Source organism: Mobula birostris, chromosome 9, assembly GCF_030028105.1.
Source record: "Mobula birostris isolate sMobBir1 chromosome 9, sMobBir1.hap1, whole genome shotgun sequence".
In the NCBI taxonomy this organism is placed as follows: domain Eukaryota; kingdom Metazoa; phylum Chordata; class Chondrichthyes; order Myliobatiformes; family Myliobatidae; genus Mobula; species Mobula birostris.
Genome location: NC_092378.1, coordinates 158,482,884 through 158,508,196, shown reverse-complemented (window position 1 = coordinate 158,508,196; position 25,313 = coordinate 158,482,884). Strand labels below are relative to the sequence as shown.

Here is a 25,313-nt window from a genome sequence, read left to right as displayed (position 1 = left end):
TTGAAAGATCATTCTTAATGCCTCCACAATCTCTACTGCTATCTCTTTCAGAACCCTAGGCACAGTTCATCTGGTCTGGGTGACTTATGTACCCTTAGGTCTTTCAGATTTTTTAGCACTTTATCCCCTGTAATAGTAACTGCACTCACTTCTCTTCTCTCACACCTTCAACGCCTGGCACACTGCTAGTGTCTTCCACAGTGAAGTCTGATGCAAAATACTCATTTAGTTCATCTGCCAACTCCTTGGCCCCTGTTGTTATTTCTCCGGCCTCATTTTCTAGCGGTCCTATATCCACTCTCTTTTATTTTTATATACTTGAAAAAGCTTTTGCTATCCACTTTGATATTGTTTGCTAGCTTGCTTTGATATTTCATATTTTCCTTCCTAATGATTCATTTAGTTGCTTTCTGTAGGTTTTAAGAAGCTTCCCAATCCCCTATCCTCTATTTTTGCTTGTTGTATGCCCTCTCTTTTGCTTTTACATTAACTTTGACTTCCTACGTCAGCCATGGTTGTGCTATTTTGCCATTGAGTGTTTTTTTGTTTTTGGAATTATTCTATCTGCACCTTCCTCATTTTTTCCAGAAACTCACACCATTGCTGCTCTGCTCACATCCCTGCCAGCAGCTCCTTCCAATTTATTTTGGTCAACTCCCTCTCTCATACCACTGTAATTTCCATTACTCCACTGAAATACTGCTACATCAGACTATACTTTCTCCCTATCAAATTTTAACTTGAATTCAATCATATTGTGATTACTGATCCTAAGGGTTCCTTTACCTTAAGCTCCCTAATTCAGGTTCATTACATAACACCCAATCCAGTATATCTGATCCCCTGGTAGGCCTAATGGCAGACTGCTCTAAAAATCAATCTCATAGCCATTCAACAAATCCACACTCTTAAGATCCATTACAGACCTGATTTTCTCAATCAACCTGCATGTTAAAATCTCCCACTACAATCTTAACATTGCCCTTTTGATATGTCTTTTCTACTTCCTGTTATAATCTGTGGTCCACATCCCAGCTACTGTTTGGAGGCCTGTAAACTGCCACCAGTGTCCTTTTACCCTTGCAGTTTCCAGTCCTATGTCAAATATTTCTAAAGGTTTGATGCCTGTCTTTACCAGCAGAGCCATGCCACCTCCTCTGCCGACCTTCCTATCCCTCTGATAGAAATGTGTAACCTTGGACATTCAGCTCCCAACTGCAACCATCCTTCAACCACGACTCAGTGACGGCCACAACATCATACCCAAAAATCTGTAGAAGTGCAACAAGATCATCCACCTTAATTTTTACACTCTGTGCATTAAGATATAACACTTTGAGTACTGTATTTGCTACGCTTTTCGATTCTACATGCCTAATACACTGATATGCACCCTGCTGCCTAAAATTTTGTCTTATCATCTGCCTGCCCTTTCTGACAGTCTGACTGCACGCTATCTTTGCTTTTTTACCATCTAACCTATCATGAGTCCTTTCACTTCAGTTCCCATCCCCTTGCCAAATTAGTTTAAACCCTCCCCAACAGCTCTAACAAACCTGCTCACAAGAATATTGGTTCTCCTTGGGTTCAGGTGTCCCCTTGGGTACAAACTCGTCCCCTTTGAACAGGTCATTCCTCCCCCAGAAGAGATCCCAATGATCCAAGAACCTGAAGCCCTGCCCCCTGCACCAGCTTCTCAGCCACACATCTGTCAAATCATCCTGTTTCTACCCTCACTGGCTTGTGGCACAGGTAGCAAACAGAAATTACTACCCAGGAGGTCCTGCTTCTCAGCTTTCAGCCTAGTTCTCTAAATCCTCTCTTCAGGACCTCATTGCTTTTCCACGAGCTGTCATTGGTACCAATATACACCAAGCCGTCTGTCTGCTCTCTCTCTCTCTCTCTCTCTGCCTCTAAGATGCTGTGGACGTAATCCAAGATGCCCTGACCCTGGCACCTGGGAGGCACCACACCACCAGGTTGTACTGCTCACATCCATAGATCTCCTTGGACTATTGACTCATTATCACTACCAGTCCCTTCCTCACCTTCTTTCCCTTCTGCACTACGGACCCATGCTGTTACCAACACTCACACTCTGCTAGTCATTGAGCTGATTAATGTCTCTGCTATTACCTGCCTTCATGCTTAGTTACATCAGCATGATTACAGGCCCTCTAACTGACTAAAGTCTGAGTTATTACCAATTCTCGAGCTCAGTAAGTTCTGTACTATTACCAGCCACCAAGCTCAGTAATGTCTGAGCTATTACAAACCTTAGAGCTCAGTATGTCTATGATATTACTATCCACTGAGCTCAGTAACATCTGCACCATTACCGGCTCTTGAACTCAATAAGGTTTGTGCTATTATGAGCCCTCGAGCTCAGTTATGCTTGAGCAATTATCAACCCTCAAACTCTCTAATACCTGTGCTATTACCAGCCCTCAAGCTCAGTAATATCTGTACTATTTCCAACCCTCGAACTCAGTAATGTCTGCGCTATTACCAGCTTTCAAGTGTAGTTTTGTCTGCTCTATAACCAACCCTCGAGCTCAGTAACATCTGCGCTATTTGAAGTCCTTGGGCTCTTTCAGTTCAGTAATATCTGTGCTATTATTGGCCATCAAGCTCAGTGATGCCTGCACTACCACCAGCCCTTGAGGTCAGTAATACCTGCATTATTACTGGCCCTTGAGCACAGTAATACCTGTACTATTACCAGCCCTTGAGCTCAGTAATGTCTGAAGTATTACCAGCCCATAAGCTCAGTAATGTCTGCGTTATTACCTGCCTGTGAGCTCAGTAATGTCTGCACTATTACCAATTCTCAAGCTCAGTAATATCTACCCTACTACCCACCCTTGCGCTCTGTAGTGTCTGCCCTGTTACTGGCCATCAAGCTCAATAATGTATGCAACATTACCTGCCCTTCTGCTCAGTTATGTATCTGCTATTACCAACACTCGACCTCAATAATGTCTGCACGATTACCAACCCTCGAGCTCAGTAATGTCTGTGCTATTACTGAACATTGAGCTCAGTAATATTTCCCCTATGACCAGCCCTCTACTGCAGTACCGTTTGCTCTATTACCAACACTCAGGCTCAGTAATGTCTTCCCTATTACAAACACTTGAGCTGAGTAGTGTCTGCATTATGAGTAGCCCTCGAACTCAGCATTGTTTGTCCTATTACCAACCCTTGAGCTGAGTAGTGTCATCCCTAATACCAGCACCCGAGCTCAGTAATGTCTGCGTTCTTACTAACTCTCAAGCTCAATAATGTCTGCACTATTACTGGCAATCAAGCTCAGAAATAACTGTACTATTACAGGTCATCGAGCTCAGAATGTCCGCGCTATGACCAGCCCTTGATCTCAATATGTCTGCAATATTACCAGCCCTCAAGGTCAGTAATACTGCGCAATTACCGGCCCTCAAGGTCAATACAGTCTGCCCTATGACCAACCCACGAGCTCAGAAACATCTGCACTATTACCAGCCTTCGAGTTCCAGAAAACCATAACATATAGCAGCAGTATTAGGCCATTTGGCCCATCAAGTCAGCTCTGCAATTTCATCACGGCTGATCCATTTTCCCTCTCGGCCCCAGTCTCTTACCTTCCCCTTTTTTCCTTCATGCCCTGACCTATCGAGAATCTAACAACCTCTGCCTTAAAGGTATGCAAAGACTTGGCCTCCACAGCTGCCTGTGGCAATGAGTTCCAGATTCACCATTTTCTGACTGAAGAAATTCCTCCTCATCTCCATTCTAAAAGGACGCCCCTCTATTCTCAGGCTGTGTCCTCTAGTCTTAAACTCTCCCACCATAGGAAACATCCCCTCCACATTCACTCTATCAAGACCTTTCACCATTCTATAGGTTTCAATGAGGTCAACCTCATTCTTCTGAATTCTAGTGAATACAGGCCCAGAGCCATCAAACGCTCTTCATATGACAAGCTGTTCCATCCTGGAATCATTTCTGTGAACCTCTTTTGAATCCTCTCTAGTTTCAGCACATCCTTTCTAAGATGAGGGGCGCAAACCTGTTCACAATACTCCAAGTGAGTCTTCACCAGTGCTTTATAAAGTTTCAATATTACATCCTTGTTTTTATATTCTAGTCCTCTTGAAATGTATGCTACCATTGCATTTGCCTTCCTCATCACAGACTTAACCTGAAAATTAACCATCAGGGAACCCTGTACAAAGACTCCCAAGTCCCTCTATGCCTCAGTTTTTTGTATTTTCTCTCTATTTAGAAAATAGTTAACACTTTCATTTATCCTACCAAACTGCATGACCATACACTTCCTGACACTGTATTCCATCTTCCATTTCTTTGCCAATTCTCCTAATTTGTCAAAGTCCTTCTGTAGCCTCTCTACTTCCTCAAAACTACCTGTCCCTTCACCTATCTTCATATTGTCTGCAAACTTTGCAACAAAGCCATCAGTTCCATAATCCAAATCACTGACATATAATGTAAAAAGAATTGGTTCCAACATAGACATTTGTAGAACACCACTAGTCACTGGCAGCCAATCAGAAAAGTCTCCCTTTATTCCCACTCTCTGCCTCCTACCAATCAGCCACTGCTTTTTTCATGCTAGAAACTTTCCCAAAATACCATAGGCTCATAGCTTGTTAAGCAGCCTCATATGTGGCCCCTTGTCAAAGGCCTTCTGAAAAATCAAGTAGACAACATCAACCAATTCTCCTTTGTCTATCCCGCTTGTTATTTCAAAGAATTACAACAGATTTGTCAAGCAAGATTTTCCTTGAGGAAACCATGCTGACTACAGCCTATTTTATTATATGCCTCCAAGTACCCTGAGGCCTCATCTTTAGTAATCGACTCCAACATCTTCCCAATCATTGCAATCAGACTAATCGGCCTATAGTTTCCTTTCTTCTGCCTCTCTCCCTTCTTGAAGAGTAGAATGACATTTGCAATTTTCCAGTCATCTGGAACCATTCCAGAATCTAGTGATTCCTGAAAGATCATTATCAATGCCTCCAATGATCTCCTCAGCTACCTCTTTCAGAACGCTGGAGAGTACACCATCTAGTCTAACAGACCTATCTACCTTCAGACCTTTCAGTTTCCCAAGAAAACTCTCTAGTTATGGTAACTTCACACACTTCATGCCCTCTGACACCTGGAACTTCCACTATACTGCTAGTGTCTTCCACAGTGAAGACTGATGCAAAATACTTTTTAAGTTCATCTACTATTTCATTGTCCCCCATTACTACAACTCTAACATCACTTTCCAATGGCCTGATACCCACCTTCGCCTATCTTTTACAGTTTATGTTTTTGAAAATACTTGGTATCCTCTTTAATATTATTGGCTAGCTTACTTTTGTATCTCATCTTTACCTTGTCAATTACTTTTTAGTTGCCTTCTGTTGGTATTTGAAAGCTTCCCAATCCTCTAACTTCCCACTAATCTTTGCTGTATTATAGGCCCTCTCTTTGGCTTTTATTCTGGCTTTGATTTTTCTTGCTAGACACGTTTGTGTCATCTTCCCTTTAGAATACTTCTTCCTTTTTGGGATGTAAATATCCTGTGCTTTTTGAATCACTTTCAGAAATTCCAGCCATTGCTGCTCTGCCATCATCCCTGCCAGTGTTCTTTTCCAACCCTGTCCAACTCCTCTCTCATGCCTCTGTAATTCCCTATACTCCACTGTAATACTGATACATCTGATTTTAGTTTCTTCTCAAATTTCAGGATGAATTCTGTCATATTATGATCACTTTTACCCTAAGGGTTCTTTTACCTTAATCTCTCTAATCAATTCTTGTTCATTGCGCAACACCCAATCCAGAATAGCTGCTCCCCTAGTGGGCTCAACCACGAGCTGCTCTAAAAAGCCATCTCATAGGCACTCTAGAAATTCCCCCTCTTGTAATCCAGCACCAACCTGATTTTCCCAATCTACCTGCATATTGAAGTCCCCCATGACTATTGTAACATTGCCCTTTTGGCACTCATTTTCTATCTCCCATTGTAATTTGTAGACCACATCCTTACTTCCGTTTGAGGGTCTGTATATAACTCCCATCAGTGTCTTTTTAACCCTGCAGTTCCTTAGCTCGATCCAAATCAGTCATATCTGCCTTATGACCAACCATCGATATCAGTCCTGATTGCCCTATGACCAACCCTCGAGATCAGTCATATCTGCCCTGTTACCAACCCTCAAGATCAGTCATATCTACCCTGTTACCAGCCCTCGAGATCAGTCATATCTGCCCTGTTACCAACCCTTGAGATCAGTCATATCTGCCCTGTTACCAACCCTCAAGGTCAGTAATGTCTACCCTATTATCAAACCTTCAGTAGGAGATTCTCACAAAATTCTTTGACGTGTTACAGATTTTCTGTGTCAGCCGTTGAATTCCTTTGCCAGTTCCATCTTGCCCATTATAATTTGCCTGTCTCTGTGAGAGGCCCTGATGCCAACATTGCCTACAGTCCTTTTAAATCTTTCTTGGGCATCTAATCTTATTTCTAAGGGACATAGCCCCAAGATTCGGGACAGTAGATTTAGGATGGAGATGAGGAGGAACTGCTTTTCCCAGAGAGTGATGAATCTGTGGAATTCTCTGCCCAATGAAGTAGTGGAGGCTACATCAGCAAATATATTTAAGATAAGGTTGGAAAGATTCTTGCACAGCAGGGGAATTAAGAGTTATGGGGAAAAGGCTGGTAGGTGGAGATAAGTTCATTGCCAGATCAGCCACGATCTTACTGAATGGTGGAGATGGCTCAACGGGCCAGATGGCCAACTCCACAGAAACCATAGAAACTACAGCACAGAAACAGGCCTTTTGGCCCTTCTTGGCTGTGCCGAACCATTTTCTGCCTAGTCCCACTGACTTGCACACGGACCATATCCCTCCATACACCTCCCATCCATGTATCTGTCCAATTTATTCTTAAATGTTAATAAAGAACCCGCATTTACCACCTCATCTGGCAGCTCATTCCATACTCCCACCACTCTCTGTGTGAAGAAGCCCCCCCTAATGTTCCCTTTAAACTTATCCCCCCTCACCCTTAACCCATGTCCTCTGGTTTTTTTCTCCCCTTGCCTCAGTGGAAAAAGCCTGCTTGCATTCACTCTATCTATACCCATCATAATTTTATATACCTCTATCAAATCTCCCCTCATTCTTCTACGCTCCAGGGAATAAAGTCCTAACCTATTCAACCTTTCTCTGTAACTGAGTTTCTCAAGTTCCGGCAACATCCTTGTAAACCTTCTCTGCACCTTTCAACCTTATTTATATCCTTCCTGTAATTTGGTGACCAAAACTGAACACAATACTCCAGATTCGGCCTCACCAATGCCTTATACAACCTCATCATAACATTCCAGCTCTTATACTCAATACTTTGATTAATAAAGGCCAATGTACCAAAAGCTCTCTTTACGACCCTATCTACTTGTGACACCACTTTTAGGGAATTTTGTATCTATATTCCCAGATTCCTCTGTTCTACTGCACTCTTCAGTGCCTTACCATTAACCCTGTATGTTCTGCCTTGGTTTGTCCTTCCAACGTGCAATACCTCACACTTGTCTGTATTAAACGCCATCTGCCATTTTTCAGCCCATTTTTCCAGCTGGTCCAAGTCCCTCTGCAGGCTCTGAAAACCTTCCTCACTGTCTACTACACCTCCAATCTTTGTACCATCAGCAAATTTGCTGATCCAATTTACCACATTATCATCCAGATCATTGATATAGATGACAAATAACAATGGACCCAGCACTGATCCCTGTGGCACACCACTAGTCACAGGCCTCCACTCAGAGAAGCAATTCTCTACCACCACTCTTTGGTTTCTTCCATTGAGCCAATGTCTAATCCAATTTACCACCTCTCCATGTATACCTAGCGACTGAATTTTCCTAACTAGCCTCCCATGCGGGACCTTGTCAATGGCCTTACTGAAGTCCATGTAGACAATATCCACTGCCTTCCCTTCATCCACTTTCCAGGTAACCTCCTCGAAAAACTCCAATAGATTGGTCAAACATGACCTACCACGCACAAAGCCATGTTGACTCTCCCTAATAAGTTCCTGTCTATCTAAATGCTTGTAGATTCTGTCTCTTAGTACTCCCTCCAATAACTTACCTACTACCGACGTTAAACTCACCGGCCTATGATTTCCCGGATTACTTTTTGATCCTTTTTTAAACAACGGAACGAGATGAGCCACTCTCCAATCCTCCGGCACCTCACCCGTAGACAGCGACATTTTAAATATTTCTGCCAGGGCCCCCGCCATTTCAACACTAGTCTCCTTCAAGGTCCGAGGGAACACTCTGTCAGGTCCCAGGGATTTATCCACTTTAATTTTCCTCAAGACAGCAAGCACCTCTTCCTTTTCAATCTGTACAGTTTCCATGATCTCACTACTTGATTCCCTCAATTCCATAGACTTCATGCCAGTTTCCTTAGTAAATACAGATGCAAAAAACCTATTTAAGATCTCCCCCATTTCCTTTGGTTCCGCACAAAGCCGACCACTCTGATCTTCAAGAGGACCAATTTTATCCCTTACAATCCTTTTGCTTTTAATATACCTGTAAAAGCTCTTTGGATTATCCTTCACTTTGACTACCAAGGCAACCTCATGTCTTCTTTTAGCCCTCCTGATTACTTTCTTAAGTATTTCCTTGCACTTATACTCCTCAAGCACCTGATTTACTCCGTTTCCTATACATTTCATACAACTCCCTCTTCTTCTTTATCAGAGTTGCAATATCCCTTGAGAACCAAGGTTCCTTATTCCTATCCAATTTGCCTTAAATCCTGACAGGAACATACAAACTCTGCACTCTCAAAATTTCCCCTTTGAAGGCTTCCCACCTACCAATCACATCTTTGCCAGAGAACAACCTGTCCCAATCCACGCTTTTTAGATCCTTTCTCATTTCTTCAAATTTGGCCTTCTTCCAGTTCAGAACCTCAACCCTGGGACCAGATCTATCCTTGTCCATGATCAAATTGCAACTAATGGTGTTATGATCACTGGAACCAAAGTGCTCCCCAACACAGACTTCTGTCACTTGCCCTAATTCGTTTCCTAACAGGAGATCCAATATTGCATCCCCTCTAGTTGGTCCCTCTATATATTGATTTAGAAAACTTTCCTGAACACATTTTACAAACTCTAAACCATCTAGACCACTAACATTATGGGAGTCCCAATCAATGTATGGAAAATTAAAATCCCCTACCACCACAACTTTATGTTTCCTGCAGTTGCCTGTTATCTCTCTGCAGATTTGCTCTCCTAAGTCTCGTTGACTATTGGGTGGTCTGTAATACAATCCCACTAATGTGGCCATACCTTTCCTATTTCTCAGCTCCACCCATAAGGACTCAGTAGACAAGCCCTCTAATCTGTCCTGCCTGAGCACTGCTGTAATATTTTCCCTAACAAGCAATGCTACTCCCCCACCTTTCATTCCTCTGCCTCGATCACATCTGAAATATTGGAACCCTGGAATATTAAGCTGCCAGTCCTGCCCCTCCTGTAGCCAAGTTTCACTAATTGCTATAACGTCATAATTCCACGTGTCAATCCACGCCCTCAACTCATCCGCCTTCCCCGCAATACTCCTAACATTGAAATATATACACCTCAGAAGATTTTTACCACCACTCACAACCTTTCTATCAGCGGATTTGCTTGAACTTTTAACATCATTTATTTTCACCCCAGCCACACTGTCAGCTCTGGCACTCCGGTTCCCATCCCCCCGCAAATCTAGTTTAAAGCCTCCCCAATATCACTAACAAACCTCCCTGAAAGGATATTGGTCCCCCTGTGGTTCAAGTGTAACCCGTCTCTATTGTACAGGTTCCACCTGCCCCAGAAGAGGTCCCAATGATCCTGAAATCTGAAACCCTGCCCCCTACACCAGTTCCTCAGCCACTTGTTCATCCTCCAGAGCATCCTATTCCTACCCTCACTGGCACGTAGCACAGGTAGCAATCCTGAGGTTACCATCCTTGAGGTCCTGCTTTTCAACTTCCTACCAAGCTCTCTATACTCACTCTCCAGGGCCTCCTCACTCTTCCTTGCTATGTCATTGGCACCGATGTGCACCACGACATCTGGCTGGTCACCCTCCCACTTCAGAATGTCATGCAATCGATCAGAGACATCCTTGACCCTGGCACCCGGGAGGTAACAAACCATCCTGGATTCTCTGTCATGACCACAGAACCTCCTATCTGCACCTCTAACTATCGAGTCCCCTATCACTACCGCTCTTCTCTTTTTCTACCCTCCCTTCTGCACTGCAGAGCCAGACTCAGTGCCAGAGATCCGGCTACTGCAGCTGGTCCCAGGTAAGTCATCCCCCCCAACAGTATCCAATGCGGTATACTTGTTGTTGAGGGGAATGGCCACAGGAGAACCCTGCTCTGCCTGCCCTTTCCTCTTCCCTCGTCTGAGAGTAACCCAATTTCCTGTCCTCTGCTCCTTTGGCGTAACTACCTCCCTGTAGCTATGATCTATAATCTCCTCATTCTCCCGAATGATCCGCAGGTCATCCAGCTCCTGCTCCAGTTCCCTAACGCGGTTTGTCAGGAGCTGCAGCTGGATGCACTTCTTGCAGGTGTCGTTGTCAGGGACATCAGAGGGCTCCCTGACTTCCCACATCCTGCAAGAGGAGCATTCCAACATCCTGCCTGGCATTCTCTCTATGCTAGACAACCTGAACAAAAAACTTACCGGAACCTACCCTGGCCTCTGCCTGTTCTCGCCAAAGCCTGTTGAGCCAAAGCCGTCTCACTCTGACTCAGTTCACTCCGACGATGGCCGCTGTATATGGAGGTCTGCTTTTAAACCTTGGCGCGCTACATGACGCGCCTTGCGCAGTGCAGACCCTTCTCCCCAAGCAGTGTTTAAAAAAAAATGACTTTTTCCACCCGATTTCTTCACTCCCTTCTTCTCAGCTGCTTGCTTCGACTGAAACAAGAACCGTTGAAATTTTCTCTTTTTAAACCTTGGTGCGCTACTCCTGCTCCTATTTCTTATGTTCTTATTCCATTCCGGATTTCTTCATCAGTGTCTCAGTTCTCCTTTACTGAATTCAAAGCTGTTCCAGTCCTGAGCCCCACTGCTCCTTCTAGCCAATTCAAAAGCTTTTTCATTGGATTCAATGGCATCATTAATTTCTCTTGTCGGCTGCGAATGGTCACTGTATTGTGGTTGAGGAGTATACTTACACAGAACACAACCCAGTAAAAGGTCCTGCTGCCCACAACGTCTGTGATAAACACAATACCAAATTAAACTGTAGCCTGTCTGCACATGATCCAACTCCCTCCATTCACGTTCATGTATCAATCTCACAGCCTGTTAATCATTATGTACAAAGGTACATTATTCCTTTTAACTATCAACCATTGCCCGTGGATCAGCACAACTTGCTTCTGATGTGCTCTGCCTAATACACCCGACCATTTCTCCTCTCACACCTTCATAGTTCCCTTCGTTTAGCTCTAAGATGTTGGTGTCACATTGATACTAAATATAAAATGCACTCTTCCTCAATGGCTCCTTGTCAACAAGATCATCCACTGAACTATTCTCATTTTACAGAACACAAACCACAACATATAGTATGAAGGTGCTCACGGTGTGTAGGTAGAGCAACAAGAGAAGGAGTAGCATTGGAACTTGCCTTGTGGAAAGGAGCTAATCAGGTTGAGGGAGTGTCAGTGGGGAGTAGTTTAGAGACACTAATCAGAATCAGGTTTATTGTCAATGACTTCTGCTGTGAATTTTGCTCTTTAGTGGCAACAGTAGTGTAAGACATTAAAAAAAAACTAAGTTACAATTGAAATAAATTGATAAATAAATAGATTTACAGATAAACAAATAAATAGTGTCAAAGAGGAATTGCAAAGTAGTGTTCATGGGCTCATGGACAGTTCAGAAATCTGATGGTGGAGGGGAAGAAGCTGTTCCTAAAACTTTGAATGTGTGTCTTCAAGCTCCTGTACCTCCTTGATGGTAGCGATGAGAAGAGAGCAAGTCCCAGATAGTGAGGTCTTTAATGATGGATGCCACCTTCTTATATAGAAAAAGATAGGATAAGAATAAAAATCTTAAACTGGGAGAAGGACCTGAAAAAAGAGGCATAGCAGCATTGATTTGTGGGGGTGGTCTTGTATGCATGTTTCTGTATGGATGAAGACCAGGGGTAACAAGTACACCACTCCCCCCACCCCAGTACAAACACTATTCTAGTCAAGGATGAAGACCAGGGGTAACAAGTACAGGGTACAGTGGATGTCGAGAGAAATCAAGGGCTGGAGAAAGAGGAATATGGCAGCAAATGGCAGGGAGAGAGTGTCCCACTAAGAGTATAAACGTGTAGGTGACACTACGAAAGATAAAGAGGAGCCAGGAGCCACTGGCAGAGAACATTTGGTCAATACAGAGGTGGTTTAAAGTACAGGCGATCTCCATATTTGGACAGTTTGGTTAATGAAAATTCACCCTTAAGAGTATTTATGTGGAAAAAGTAAATTATCTCCAGATTTATTATTTTTTTAAACTAGCATTTCTTGACTCATGTGCAGATGACATGGCTTCGTGTTATGGAAAATTATGATATGGAACATTTTCTAGGAATGCAACTCACCCCTCCATTACACAGAGTGTGGGGGCATCCGGTATTGTAAAACTAGGGCAAAAGCAGGTTTCATCCAGGAGGGCTGAGGCCCTTTAGGGTTGATAGGGGCATCTGCACTGGTATCAGCAGGTTATGAGTGAGGTCCCAAATAAATACTTTTCATTGGTATTCATAATGATTCATTGATAACACTAAGATGGGTGAATTTGTGGGCAGTGTGTGGGGGGTTTGGTTTTGGGTCATTGGGTGGATTGGCAAATGGAGTTCAGTCCAGACAGATGTGAGCTGATGCACTGTGGGATACCAATGGATGGGGACCTATACCATGAATGACAGGGTTCCTGGGAGTACGGGCAAAATCCAACAATTCTCAGATTGTGCTTTCCTGTTTATTTCACTTATTACTTTTCCAAATTGTTCTTCCCACATTGTTCCCACATCTACCTGAGTCAGCCAGGGAGAACAGCGAGAAGAGTTTAAAAGGAGACAGCTTTATACAGTGGGCATTATATTAGAGGGAGACAGAGCAGGAAAGCTTTGGCTCAATGGAGCTTCAGCGTTAAAGGGTTGAGGTGAGGTAGGTTGCCTCTGTAGAATACTGACACGGAGTATGTCTGTGAGGCCAGTGTTCTGTACTGGGTATCAGATGTAGGAAGTCCGGGAGACTCCCAGCCTCCCAGACAGCCACATCTGTGCCAGGTGCATTGAGCTGCAGCTCCTAAGGGACTGTGTTAGGGAACTGGAGATGCAGCTCAATGACCTTCATCTGGTCAGGGAGAGTGAGGAGATGATAGAGAGGAGCTATAGGCAGGTAGTTACAATAGACAATAGACAATAGGTGCAGGAGTAGGCCATTCAGCCCTTCGAGCCAGCACCGTCATTCACTGTGATCATGGCTGATCAGCCACTATCAGTATCCAGCTCCTGCCCTATCCCCATAACCTTTGATTCCGCTATCTTTAACAGCTCTATCCATCTCTTTTTTGAAAGCATCCAGAAACTTGGCCTCCACAGCCTTCTGGGGCAGAGCATTCCATACATCCACCACTCTCTGGGTGTAAAAGTTTTTCCTCAACTCTGTTCTAAATGGCCTACCCCTAATTCTTAAACTGTGGCCTCTGGTTCTGGACTCACCCATCAGTGAGAACATGCTTCCTGCCTGCAGCATGTCCAATCTCTTAATAATCTTGTATGTCTCAATAAGATCCCCTCTCAGCCTTCTAAATTCCAGAGTATACAAGCCCAGTCGCTCCAATCTTTCAACATATATGACAGTCCCGCCATCCCGGGAATTAACCTTGTGAACCTACGCTGCACTCCCTCAATAGCAAGAATGTCCTTCCTCAAATTTGGAGACCAAAACTGCACACAGTACTCCAGGTGTGGTCTCACTAGAGCCCTGTACAGCTGCAGAAGGACCTCTTTGCTCTTATACTCAATTCCCCTTGTTATGAAGGCCAGCATGCCATTAGCTTTCTTCACTGCCTGCTGTACCTGCATGCTTGCTTTCAGTGACTGATGAACAAAGACACCTAGATTTCATTGTATTTCCTCTTTTCCTAACTTGACTCCATTTAGATAATAATCTGCCTTCCTGTTCTTACCATCAAAGTGGATAACCTCACATTTATCCACATTAAACTGCATCTGCCATGCATCTGCCCACTCACCCAGCATGTCCAAGTCACCCTGCATTCTCATAACATCCTCCTCACATTTCACACTGCCACCCAGCTTTGTGTCATCGGCAAATTTGCTAATGTTACTATTAATTCCCTCATCTAAATAATTAATATATATTGTTAACAGCTGCGGTCCCAGCACTGAACCCTGTGGTACCCCACTGGTCACCGTCACCGCCTGCCATTCCGAAAGGGACCCGTTAATCACTACTCTTTGTTTCCTGTCAGCCAGCCAATTTTCAATCCATGTCAGTACTCTGCCCCCAATACCATGTGCCCTAATTTTGCCCACTAATCTCCTATGTGGGACTTTATCAAAGGCTTTCTGAAAGTCCAGGTACACTACATCCACTGGCTCTCCCTTGTCCATTTTCATAGTTACATCCTCAAAAAATTCCAGAAGATTAGTCAAGCATGATTTCCCCTTCGTAAATCCATGCTGTCTCAGACCAATCCTGTTACTACTATCCAGATGTGTCGTAATTTCATCTTTTATAATTGACTCCAGCATCTTTCCCACCACCGACGTCAGGCTAACCGGTCTATAATTCCCTGTTTTCTCTCTTCCTCCCTTCTTGAAAAGAGGGACAACATTAGCCACCCTCTAATCCACAGGAACTGATCCTGAATCTATAGAGCATTGGAAAATCATTACCAATGCATCCACAATTTCTAAAGCCACCTCCTTAAGTACCCTGGGATGCAGACCATCAGGTCCCGGGGACTTATCAGCCTTCAGACTCAATAGCCTATCCAACACCATTTCCTGCCTAATATAAATTTCCTTCAATTCATCCGTTACCCTAGGTCTTTTGGCCACTATTACATCTGGGAGATTGTTTGTGTCTTTCCTGGTGAAGACAGATCCAAAGTACCTGTTCAACTCATCTGCCATTTCCTTGTTCCCCATAATAAGTTCACCCGCTTCTGTCTTCAAGGGCCCAATTGTGGTCTTAACTATTTTTTTCCTTTTCACATACCTAAAGAAGCTTTTACTATCCTCCTTTCTCTTCTTGGCTAGTTTACCTTCGTACCTCATTTTTTCTCTGCGTATTGCCTTTTTAGTTACTTTCTGTTGCTCTTTAAAAGTTTCCCAATCCTCCAGCTTCCCACTCGTCTTTGCTATGTTATACTTCTCTTTTATTTTTATGCTGTCCTTGACTTCCCTTGTCAGCCACGGCCTCCCCTTACTCCCCTTAGGATCTTTCTTCCTCTTTGGAACGAACTGATCCTGCACCTTCCGCATTATTCCCAGAAACACTTGCCATTGCTGTTCCACTGTCATCCCTGCTAGGGTATTGTTCCATTGAACTTTGGCCAGCTCCTCCCTCATAGCACCATTGTTCCCTTTGTTCAACTGTAATACTGACACTTCCAAGTTTCCCTTCTCCCTCTCAAATTGTAGATTAAAACATCGTTACACCAGGGTACCAGTCAGGAGAGAGAAGGGCAAGAGTTAGATACGAAAGAGTACCCCTGTGGCTGCCCCCTGAACAATAAGTACCCCTGTCTGAGTACTGAATGGGGGGGGGGGAATGACCTACTTGGGAGAAGCAATAGTGACTGTGCCTCTGGCACAGGGTCTGGCCTTGTGGCTCAGAAGGATAGGGAAAGGAAGAGGATGGCAGCAGTGATAGGGGAATCTATAGTTAGGGGGTCAGACAGGCGATTCTGTGGACGCAGGAAAGAAGCACAGATGGTAGTTTGCCTCCCAGGTGCCAGGGTCCAGGATGTTTCTGATCGCGTCCACAATATCCTGAAGTGGGAAGGAGAACAGTCAGAGGTTGTGGTACATATTGGTACCAACGACATAGGTAGGAAAAGAGAGGTGGTCCTGAAAGCAGACTACAGAGAGTTAGGAAGAAAGTTGAGAAGTAGGACCACAAAGGTAGTCATCTCGGGATTACTACCTGTGCCATGTGACGGTGAGTATAGGAATACAGTGAGGTGGAGGATAAATGTGTGGCTGAGGGATTGGAACAGGGGCAGGGATTCAGACTTCTGGATCATTGGGACCTCTTTTGGGGCAGCAGTGACCTGTACAAAAAGGATGGGTTGCACTTGAATCCGAGGGGGACCAATATCCTGGCGGGGAGGTTTGCTAACGCTATTGGGGAGAGTTTAAACTAGGATTGTTGGGGGGTGGGAACCAAACTGAAGAGACGGAGGAAGGGGCGGTTGGCTCACAAATAGAGGAAGCTTGGAGACAGTGCGAGAGGGAGGATAGACAGGTGATAGAGAAGGGACGCGCTCAGACCTATTGTTTGAGATGTGTCTATTTTAATGCAAGGAGTATTGTGAACAAAGCGGAATTTAGAGCGTGGATCAGCACTTGGAGCTATGATGTTGTGGCCATTACAGAGACTTGGATGCCTCAGGGGCAGGAATGGCTACTTCAAGTGCCAGGCTTTAGATGTTTCAGAAAGGACAAGGAGGGAGGCAAAAGAGATTGGGGCCTAGCACTGTTGATCAGAAATAGTGTCACGGCTACAGAAAAGGAGCAAGTCATGGAGGGAATTTCTACAAAGTCTCTGTGGGTGGAAGTTAGAAACAGGAAGGGGTCAATAACTTTACTGTTGTTTTTTATAGGCCACCCAATAGTAACAGGGACATCGAGGAGCCGATAGTGAGACAGATTCTGGAAAGGAGTAATAATAACAGGATTGTCATGCTGGGAGATTTTAATTTCCCAGATATCGATTGGCATCTCCCTAGAGCAAGGGGTTTAGATGGGATGGAGTTTGTTAGGTGTGTTCAGGAAGGTTTCTTGACACAATATGTAGATAAGCCTACAAGAGGAGAGACTGTACTTGATTTGGTATTGGGAAATGAACCTGGTCAGGTGTCAGATCTCTCAGTGGGAGAGCATTTTGGAGATGGTGATCATAATTCTATCTCCTTTACCATAGCATTGGAGAGGGATAGGAACAGACAAGTTAGGAAAGCATTTAATTGGAGTAAGGAGAAATATGAAGCTATCAGGCAGGAACTTGGGAGCATAAATTGGGAACAGATGTTCTCAGGGAAATGTACGGAAGAAATCTGGCAAATTTTTAGGGGATATTTGCGTGGAGCTCTGCATAGGTACATTCCAATGAGACAGGGAAAGGATGGGAGGGTACAGGAACCGTGGTGTACAAAGGCTGTTGTAAATCTAGTCAAGAAGAAAAGAAGAGCTTACAAAAGGTTCAAAAAACTAGGTAATGATAGAGATCTAGAAGATTATAAGGCTAGCAGTAAAGAGCTTAAGAAAGAAATTAGGAAAGCCAGAAGGGGCCATAAGAAGGCCTTGGCGGACAAGATTAAGGAAAACCACAAGGCATTTTACAAGTATGTGAAGAGCAAAAGGATAAGATGTGAAAGAATAGGACAATAGACAATAGACGATAGGTGCAGGAGTAGGCCATTCGGCCCTTCGAGCCAGCATCACCATTCACTGTGATCATGGCTGATCATCCACTATCAGTATCCAGCTCCTGCCCTATCCCCATAACCTTTGATTCCGCTATCTTTAACAGCTCTATCCATCTCTTTTTTGAAAGCATCCAGAAACTTGGCCTCCACAGCCTTCTGGGGCAGAGCATTCCATACATCCACCACTCTCTGGGTGTAAAAGTTTTTCCTCAACTCTGTTCTAAATGGCCTACCCCTAATTCTTAAACTGTGGCCTCTGGTTCTGGACTCACCCATCAGTGGGAACATGCTTCCTGCCTGCAGTGTGTCCAATCCCTTAATAATCTGATATGTTTCAATCAGATTCCCTCTCAGCCTTCTAAATTCCAGAGTATACAAGCCCAGTCGTTCCAATCTTTCGACATATGACAGTCCCGCCATCCCGAGAATTAATCTGTGAACCTATGCTGCACTCCCTCAATAGCAAGAATGTCCTTCCTCAAATCTGGAGACCAAAACTGCACACAGTACTCCAGGTGTGGTCTCACCAGGGCCCTGTACAGCTGCAGAAGGACCTCTTTGCTCCTATACTCAATTCCCCTTGTTATGAAGGACAACATGCCATTAGCTTTCTTCACTGCCTGCTGTACCTGCATGCTTGCTTTCAGTGACTGACGTACAAGAACATCTAGATCTCGTTATACTTACCCTTTTCCTAACTTGACTCCATTTAGATAATAATCTGCCTTCCCGTTCTTACCACCAAAGTGGATAATCTCACATTTATCCACATTAAACTGCATCTGCCATGCATCTGCCCAATCTCCCAGCCTGTCCAAGTCACTCTGCATTCTCATAACATCCTCCTCACATTTCACACTGCCACCCAGCTTTGTGTCATCGGCAAATTTGCTAGTGTTACTTTTAATACCCTCAGCTAAATCATTAATATATATTGTAAACAGCTGTGGTCCCAGCACTGAACCCTGCGGTACCCCACTGGTCACTGCCTGCCGTTCCGAAAGGGACCCGTTAATCGCTACTCTTTGTTTTCTGTCAACCAGCCAAATTTCAATCCATGTCAGTACTCTGCCCCCAATACCATGTGCCCTAATTTTGCCTACTAATCTCCTATGTGGGACTTTATCAAAGGCTTTCTGAAAGTCCAGGTATACCACATCTACTGGCTCTCCCTTGTCCATTTTCATAGTTACATCCTCAAAAAATTCCAGAAGATTAGTCAAACACGATTTCCCCTTCGTAAATCCATGCTGTCTCAGACCAATCCTGTTACTACTATCCAGAAGTGTCGTAATTTCATATTTTATAATTGACTCCAGTATCTTTCCCACCACCGACGTCAGGCTAACCGGTCTATAATTCCTTGTTTTCTCTCTTCCTCCCTTTTTGAAGAGAGGGACAACATTAGCCACCCTCCAATCCACAGGAACTGATTCTGAATCTATAGAACATTGGAAAATGATTACCAATGCATCCACGATTTCTAAAGCCACCTCCTTAAGTATCCTGGGATGCAGACCATCAGGTCCCGGGGACTTATCAGCCTTCAGACCCAACAGCCTATCCAACACCATTTCCTGCCTAATATAAATTTCCTTCAATTCATCCATTACCCTCGGTCCTTTGGCCACTATTATATCTGGAAGATTGTTTGTGTCTTTCCTGGTGAAGACAGATCCAAATTACCTGTTCAACTCATCTGCCTTTTCCTTGATCCCCATAATAAATTCACCCGCTTCTGTCTTCAAGGGCCCAATTTTGGTCTTAACTATTTTTTTCCTTCTCACATACCTAAAGAAGCTTTTACTATCCTCCTTTATATTCTCAATCAAGTGTGACAGTGGAAAAGTGTGTATGGTACTAGAGGAGATAGCAGAGGTACTTAATGAATACTTTGCTTCATTATTCACTACAGAAAAGGATCTTGGTGATTGTAGGGATGAATTACAGTGGACTGAAAAGCTTGAGCATGTAGATATTAAGAAAGAGGATGTGCTGGAGCTTTTGGAAAGCATCACGTTGGATAAGTCACCGGGACCGGACAAGATGTACTCCAGGCTACTGTGGGAAGCGAGAGAGGAGATTGCTGAGCCTCTGGTGATGATCTTTGCATCATCAATGGGAATGGGAGAGATTCCGGAGGATTGAAGGATTGAGGATGTTGTTCACCCAGGAAATTATAGACCAGTGAGTCTTACTTCAGTGGTTGGTAAGTTGATGGAGAAGATCCTGAGAGGCAGGATTTATGAACATTTGGAGAGGCATAATATGATTAGGAATAGTCAGCATGGCTTTGTCAAAGGCAGACTGTGCCTTACGAGCCTGATTGAAAATTTTTTGAGGATGTGACTAAACACATTAGAAACAAAGAAACATAGAAAATAGGTGCAGGAGTAGGCCATTCGGCCCTTCGAGCCTGCACCGCCATTTATTATGATCATGGCTGATCATCCAACTCAGAACCTCGCCCCAGCCTTCCCTCCATACCCCCTGACCCCGTAGCCACAAGGGCCATATCTAACTCCCTCTTAAATATAGCCAATGAACTGGCCTCAACTGTTTCCTGTGGCAGAGAATTCCACAGATTCACCACTCTCTGTGTGAAGAAGTTTTTCCTAATCTCGGTCCTAAAAGGCTTCCCCTCTATCCTCAAACTGTGACCCCTCGTTCTGGACTTCCCCAACATCCGGAACAATCTTCCTGCATCTAGCCTGTCCAATCCCTTTAGGATCTTATACGTTTCAATCAGATCCCCCCTCAATCTTCAATCTTGATGAAGGTAGAGCAGTAGATGTAGTGTACATGGATTTCAGCAGCAAAGCATTTGACAAAGTACCCCATGCAAGGCTTATTGAGAAAGTAGGGAGGCATGGGATCCAAGGGGACATTGCTTTGTGGATCCAGAACTGGCTTGCTCACAGAAGGCAAAGGGTGGTTGTAGACGTGTCATATTCTGTATGGAGGTTGGTGACCAGTGGTGTGCCTCAGAGATCTGTTCTGGGACCCCTTCTCTTCGTGATTTTTATAAACGACCTGGATGAGGAAGTGGAGAGATGGGTTAGTAAATTTGTTGATGACACAAAGGTTGGGGGTGTTGTGGATAGTGTGGAGGACTGTCAGAGGTTACAGCGGGACATTAATAGGATGCAAAACTGGGCTGAGGAGCGGCAGATGGAGTTCAACCCAGATAAGTGTGAGGTGGTTCATTTTGGTAGGTCAAATATGATGGCAGAATATAGTATTAATGGTAAGACTCTTGGCAGTGTGGAGGGTCCAAGTCCATAGAACGCTCAAAGCTGCTGCACAGGTTGACTGTGTGGTTAAGAAAGCTTACGGTGCATTGGCCTTCATCAATCATGGGATTGAGTTTAGGAGCCGAGCGGTAATGTTGCAGCTATATAGGACCCTGGTCAGACCCCACTTGGAGTACTGTACTCAGTTCTAGTCGCCTCACTACAGGAAGGATGTGGAAACCAGAGGAAGGGTACAGTGGAGATTTACAAGGATGTTGCCTGGATTGGAGAGCATGCCTTATGAGAATAGGTTGAGTGAACTTGGCCTTTTCTCCTTGGAGTGATGGAGGATGAGAGGTGACCTGATAGAGGTGTATAAGATGATGAGAGGCATTGATCGTGTGGATCGTCAGAAGCTTTTTCCCATGGCTGAAATGGCTGACACGAGAGGGCACAGTTTTAAGGTGTTTGGAAGTAGGCACAGAGGAGATGTCAGGGGTAAGTTTTTTACACAGAGAGTGGTATGTGCGTGGAATGGGCTGCCGGTGACGTGGTGGAGGTGGATACAATAGGGTCTTTTAAGAGACTCCTGGATGGATACATGGAGCTTCAAAAAATAGAAGGCTATGGGTATCCCTAGGTAATTTCTAAGGTATGGACATGTTCGGTACAGCTTTGTGAGCCGAAGGGCCTGTATTGTGCTGTAGGTTTTCTATGTTTCTATGTTTCTCCCTTGACTGAATTTGATTGAGATTCAAATTCCCTGCCTAAGCTGGTTTGAAGGGAGTTTTGGAAACAAGGGCTCTCATCTGCATGCCTGGGTCAGACCTAGATCTTGGTGGGTAGAGGGAATGGCCCCATTGTGTTGGGGTTAAGGCCCAAAGCTCGGTGGGTAAAGGGAATGGCTCGAGTGTGTTGGGGTTGTTTCGATCTTGATGGGTAGTGGGAACAGCCCCAGTGTGTTGTGGTTAAGGCCCAGATCTCAGTGGGTAGAAGAAATGGCCCCGATGTGTTGGGGTTGCTTAGAACTCGGTGGGTAGAGGAAAAAACACCTGTGTATTGGGGTTAAGGGCCAGAGCTCGTTGGGTAGAGGGAATGGCCCCAGTGTGTTGGGGTTAAGGCCCAGAGCTCGGTGGACAGAGCGAATGGTCCCAGTGTGTTGGCATTACGGCTCAGAGCTCAGTGAGGGTAGAGGGAACGGCCCAGTAGTGTGGGTTGTCCAGGTCTCGGTGGGTAGAGGAAAGGGCACCAGGGTATTGGGGTTAAGACCAACAGAGGAGGGGGTAAATGAGCAGGGATCATTCTGGGGCCACATACTTTGCAAACCTGTGCTTGTTCTGTTTGCAGTAGGTGGTCAGTAACTTCTACCCGGAATCGCTGAAACCTGCCTAATTTAGCAACGTGTTATCCATGGACATACACACCTTGACACTCATCTCCTTGGCCAATCCTGTTTGGTACTGGGGATAAACACTTAAACTCACGGAGTTCAGCTGTTGGCTCTCCTTAGGTGGTACCTCCTTCTCCAGAGAACTCTGTGTCAGGGCAATCCACTCTGTGGGACCTTTTGATTCAGGAGTACGCTCGGGGTGGACCTGATTGAGCCGATATCCTTTTGTCCCTGAGCCACCAGAATTGTGTTCTGTTGGAGATTCATGCAGAGACCCAGCTCGAGACCAACAGTTTCTCTGAGTGTGAAAGGGCTGAGCAGGGACATCAAGGCTGCTGGTTCGGACACAATAGGCTTGCCTTTTCTCTGTAATATGCAAGAGCTCGATCTGCCTGCTTGGGGGGACAAAGTCACTGTCATGGAAGAGCAGGTGCCTGGTATCTTTCTGAGACTGGGGCCCATGTGCCCTCAGGACGTCAGGAGCGCCTTCTGCCAGGGTGAGGCTGAGTCTCCTGCTGTTGTTGGCTGTGGAGGATGGGATGAGATCCAGCTCTTTGTGGCTCTGAGCTCTGGAATCACTATCACCGGACATCGTCAAAAATACCTCCGAGGAACCTTCCTCATCAGCTGTGCTGGGTAAACCTGGAGAGGGGAGGAAATTCTGTCAATACTGCCACCCTGGAGGGAAAGCTCTGGACAGAGACATACCATACATAGACGTTCATCAGTAAAGGAGCCTCAAGGAGCCTCAAGACCCACATCACCAGGTTCAAGAACAGTTATTACACCTCAAGACCCACATCACCAGGTTCAGGAACAGTTATTACACCTCAAGACCCACATCACCAGGTTCAAGAACAGTTATTACACCTCAAGACCCACATCACCAGGATCAAGAACAGTTATTGCTCCTCTGTTATTAGGCTTTTGAACCAGAGTTGATAACTTCACTCAATTTCACTCACTGAACTGTTCCCACAACCTATGGAATCACTTTCAATGAGCTTTTTAATTGTCTACTGTGATGATTACACAACGTCTAGAGAATGGAGAAAGCAGTTTGGCCATTAACCACTCTGCTAAGAATGGATTCTGCTTTTCCGAGGTGGTCACTTTGGTCACAGTGCAGATACGATGCAGGGAACTGTCCAGCCAGGGATGAGTTAGCAGAGACTGTCTGAAACCAGAAATATGGCAAAGATGTGAAAGAAACTGGGAATCTGAGGCTGATCTAAGCACAATGGCCTCAGAGGAGAATCGGATACCGCACAAAACCAGGCCCTATGGCCCATCGAGTCCATGCTGACCATTAACTACTCATGGACACCAATTCTACCCTAAGTCAGTTTGATTCCGCCCACGTTCTCATCCAACACCTCTCAATTCTGCTCCTCAGCACATACTGGAACAATTTTCACAGGCCAATTAACCCAATGAGCCACACATCTCTGTGATGTGGAAGGGAACTGGAGCATCCAGAGGGGACTCACATGATCCCCGGGAAAACATAGCAACTCCATACCGACAGTGCCAGAGTTCAGGATAGCAATAGCTCTACCCATTGTACTACTGAGCCACACTACTCCCTCCCCTCCCAGGCATGAGCTGATGGGGCACATCATAACGATGTGACAAACAGAGCCACAGATGACGGATGCAGTGTTGATGGCTAGTTGAAATGAATTTAGAGTCTGACTGATGTCCAGTGGCCTCACGTTGCTTACCTCCTGCAGGGCTGAGATGCTGCTGCTTGGTCTCTGGAGAGGGACTGGGCGATGGCAGGTAGTCAGAGCTGGCTGGTGTAATTTGCGGCTGCTCCTTTCCTCGCTCTCCGGTAAAGTTGAGCAGCCAGCAGAGAGGAATTCCCCCTGGTGGCTGCTTGTATCTGGCATACTGTAACACGTCCATTATCCAGCGCACCTCCCGCCACACCTCCTCCATTTTCTAGTGAAACAAAAGGCCATATTAGACTTAGAAGCAGATTTAGGTCATTCATCCCATCAAGTCTGCTCTGCCGTTCCACCACAGCTGATTTAATATCCCTCTCAATCCCATTCTCCTGCCTTCTCCCCGTAACCTTTGACACCCTGATTAATCAAGAATCTATTCACATCGGCTTTATCATTTCCTGTCAGTCGCCTTTTGTACAGACCCTCCAGTGCCTAGCATTACTTTATGCACATACAATCAATCTATGTACATAATTTATCTTGCGGATTTATATTTTTTGTGTTTTTTTTGTGCTGCAATGGATCCAGAGTAATTTTTTTTTTCTCCTTTACACTTGTGTACTGGAAATGACAAACATTCTTTAATTGAATTTAAATATACTCAATAATTTAGCCTCCATTACTGTCTGTGGCAATGAATTCCACAGATTCACCACTCTCTGGGCTAAAGAAATTCCTCCTCATCTCTGTTCTAATTGGATATCCCTCTATTCTGAGACTGTGCCCTCTGGTGCCAGACAACCCCCGTCTTATAGGAGACATCTTCTCCATGTAGGCCTTTCCAAGAACAACTGTTAGCTAACGTACCATTTTCCAAGCACGGAGCTGCCTACAACCCAGTCTGTGCATCCTCACTCCATGGCTTCCAGCAGCTTCACTCCACACAACTGAGCTGGGGGCTCGAGTGGAACTGTTTGTGCTGAGACCCTGGTGTTTACATAGGTGTAGTTTTACAAATTTCTTCTTGGTAAATTTGTTAGGTTATTCAGATTCCTTCCACACAGTGTGGTTTGTGGAATTTCAGAAGGAATAAATACTATTGGACAAATGTAGTATGTCTCAACATAGAAGGGGTGGGGTTAAAAAGGAATGGGAATAATGGAAAACGTGGAGGTGGCAGAAGTGTTAAACAGGCATTTTGCATCAGTCTTCACTGCAGTGAATGTGAAGTT

General features: G+C 44.8%; 1 protein-coding gene across 1 annotated transcript in view; it reads right to left on the bottom strand.

Moving 5' to 3' along the window:
* The window catches only part of LOC140203504 (ankyrin-repeat and fibronectin type III domain-containing 1-like), a 281,359-nt gene that overhangs the window by 23,105 nt on the left and 232,941 nt on the right, over positions 1–25,313 (bottom strand). The window contains exons 16-17 of the mRNA XM_072269592.1: positions 24,136–24,355; positions 22,446–23,053 (exon numbers count right to left, since the gene is read on the bottom strand). Of these exons, the coding sequence (XP_072125693.1) occupies positions 22,446–23,053; positions 24,136–24,355 (828 nt within the window). The remainder of the gene's footprint in view (positions 1–22,445; positions 23,054–24,135; positions 24,356–25,313) is intronic.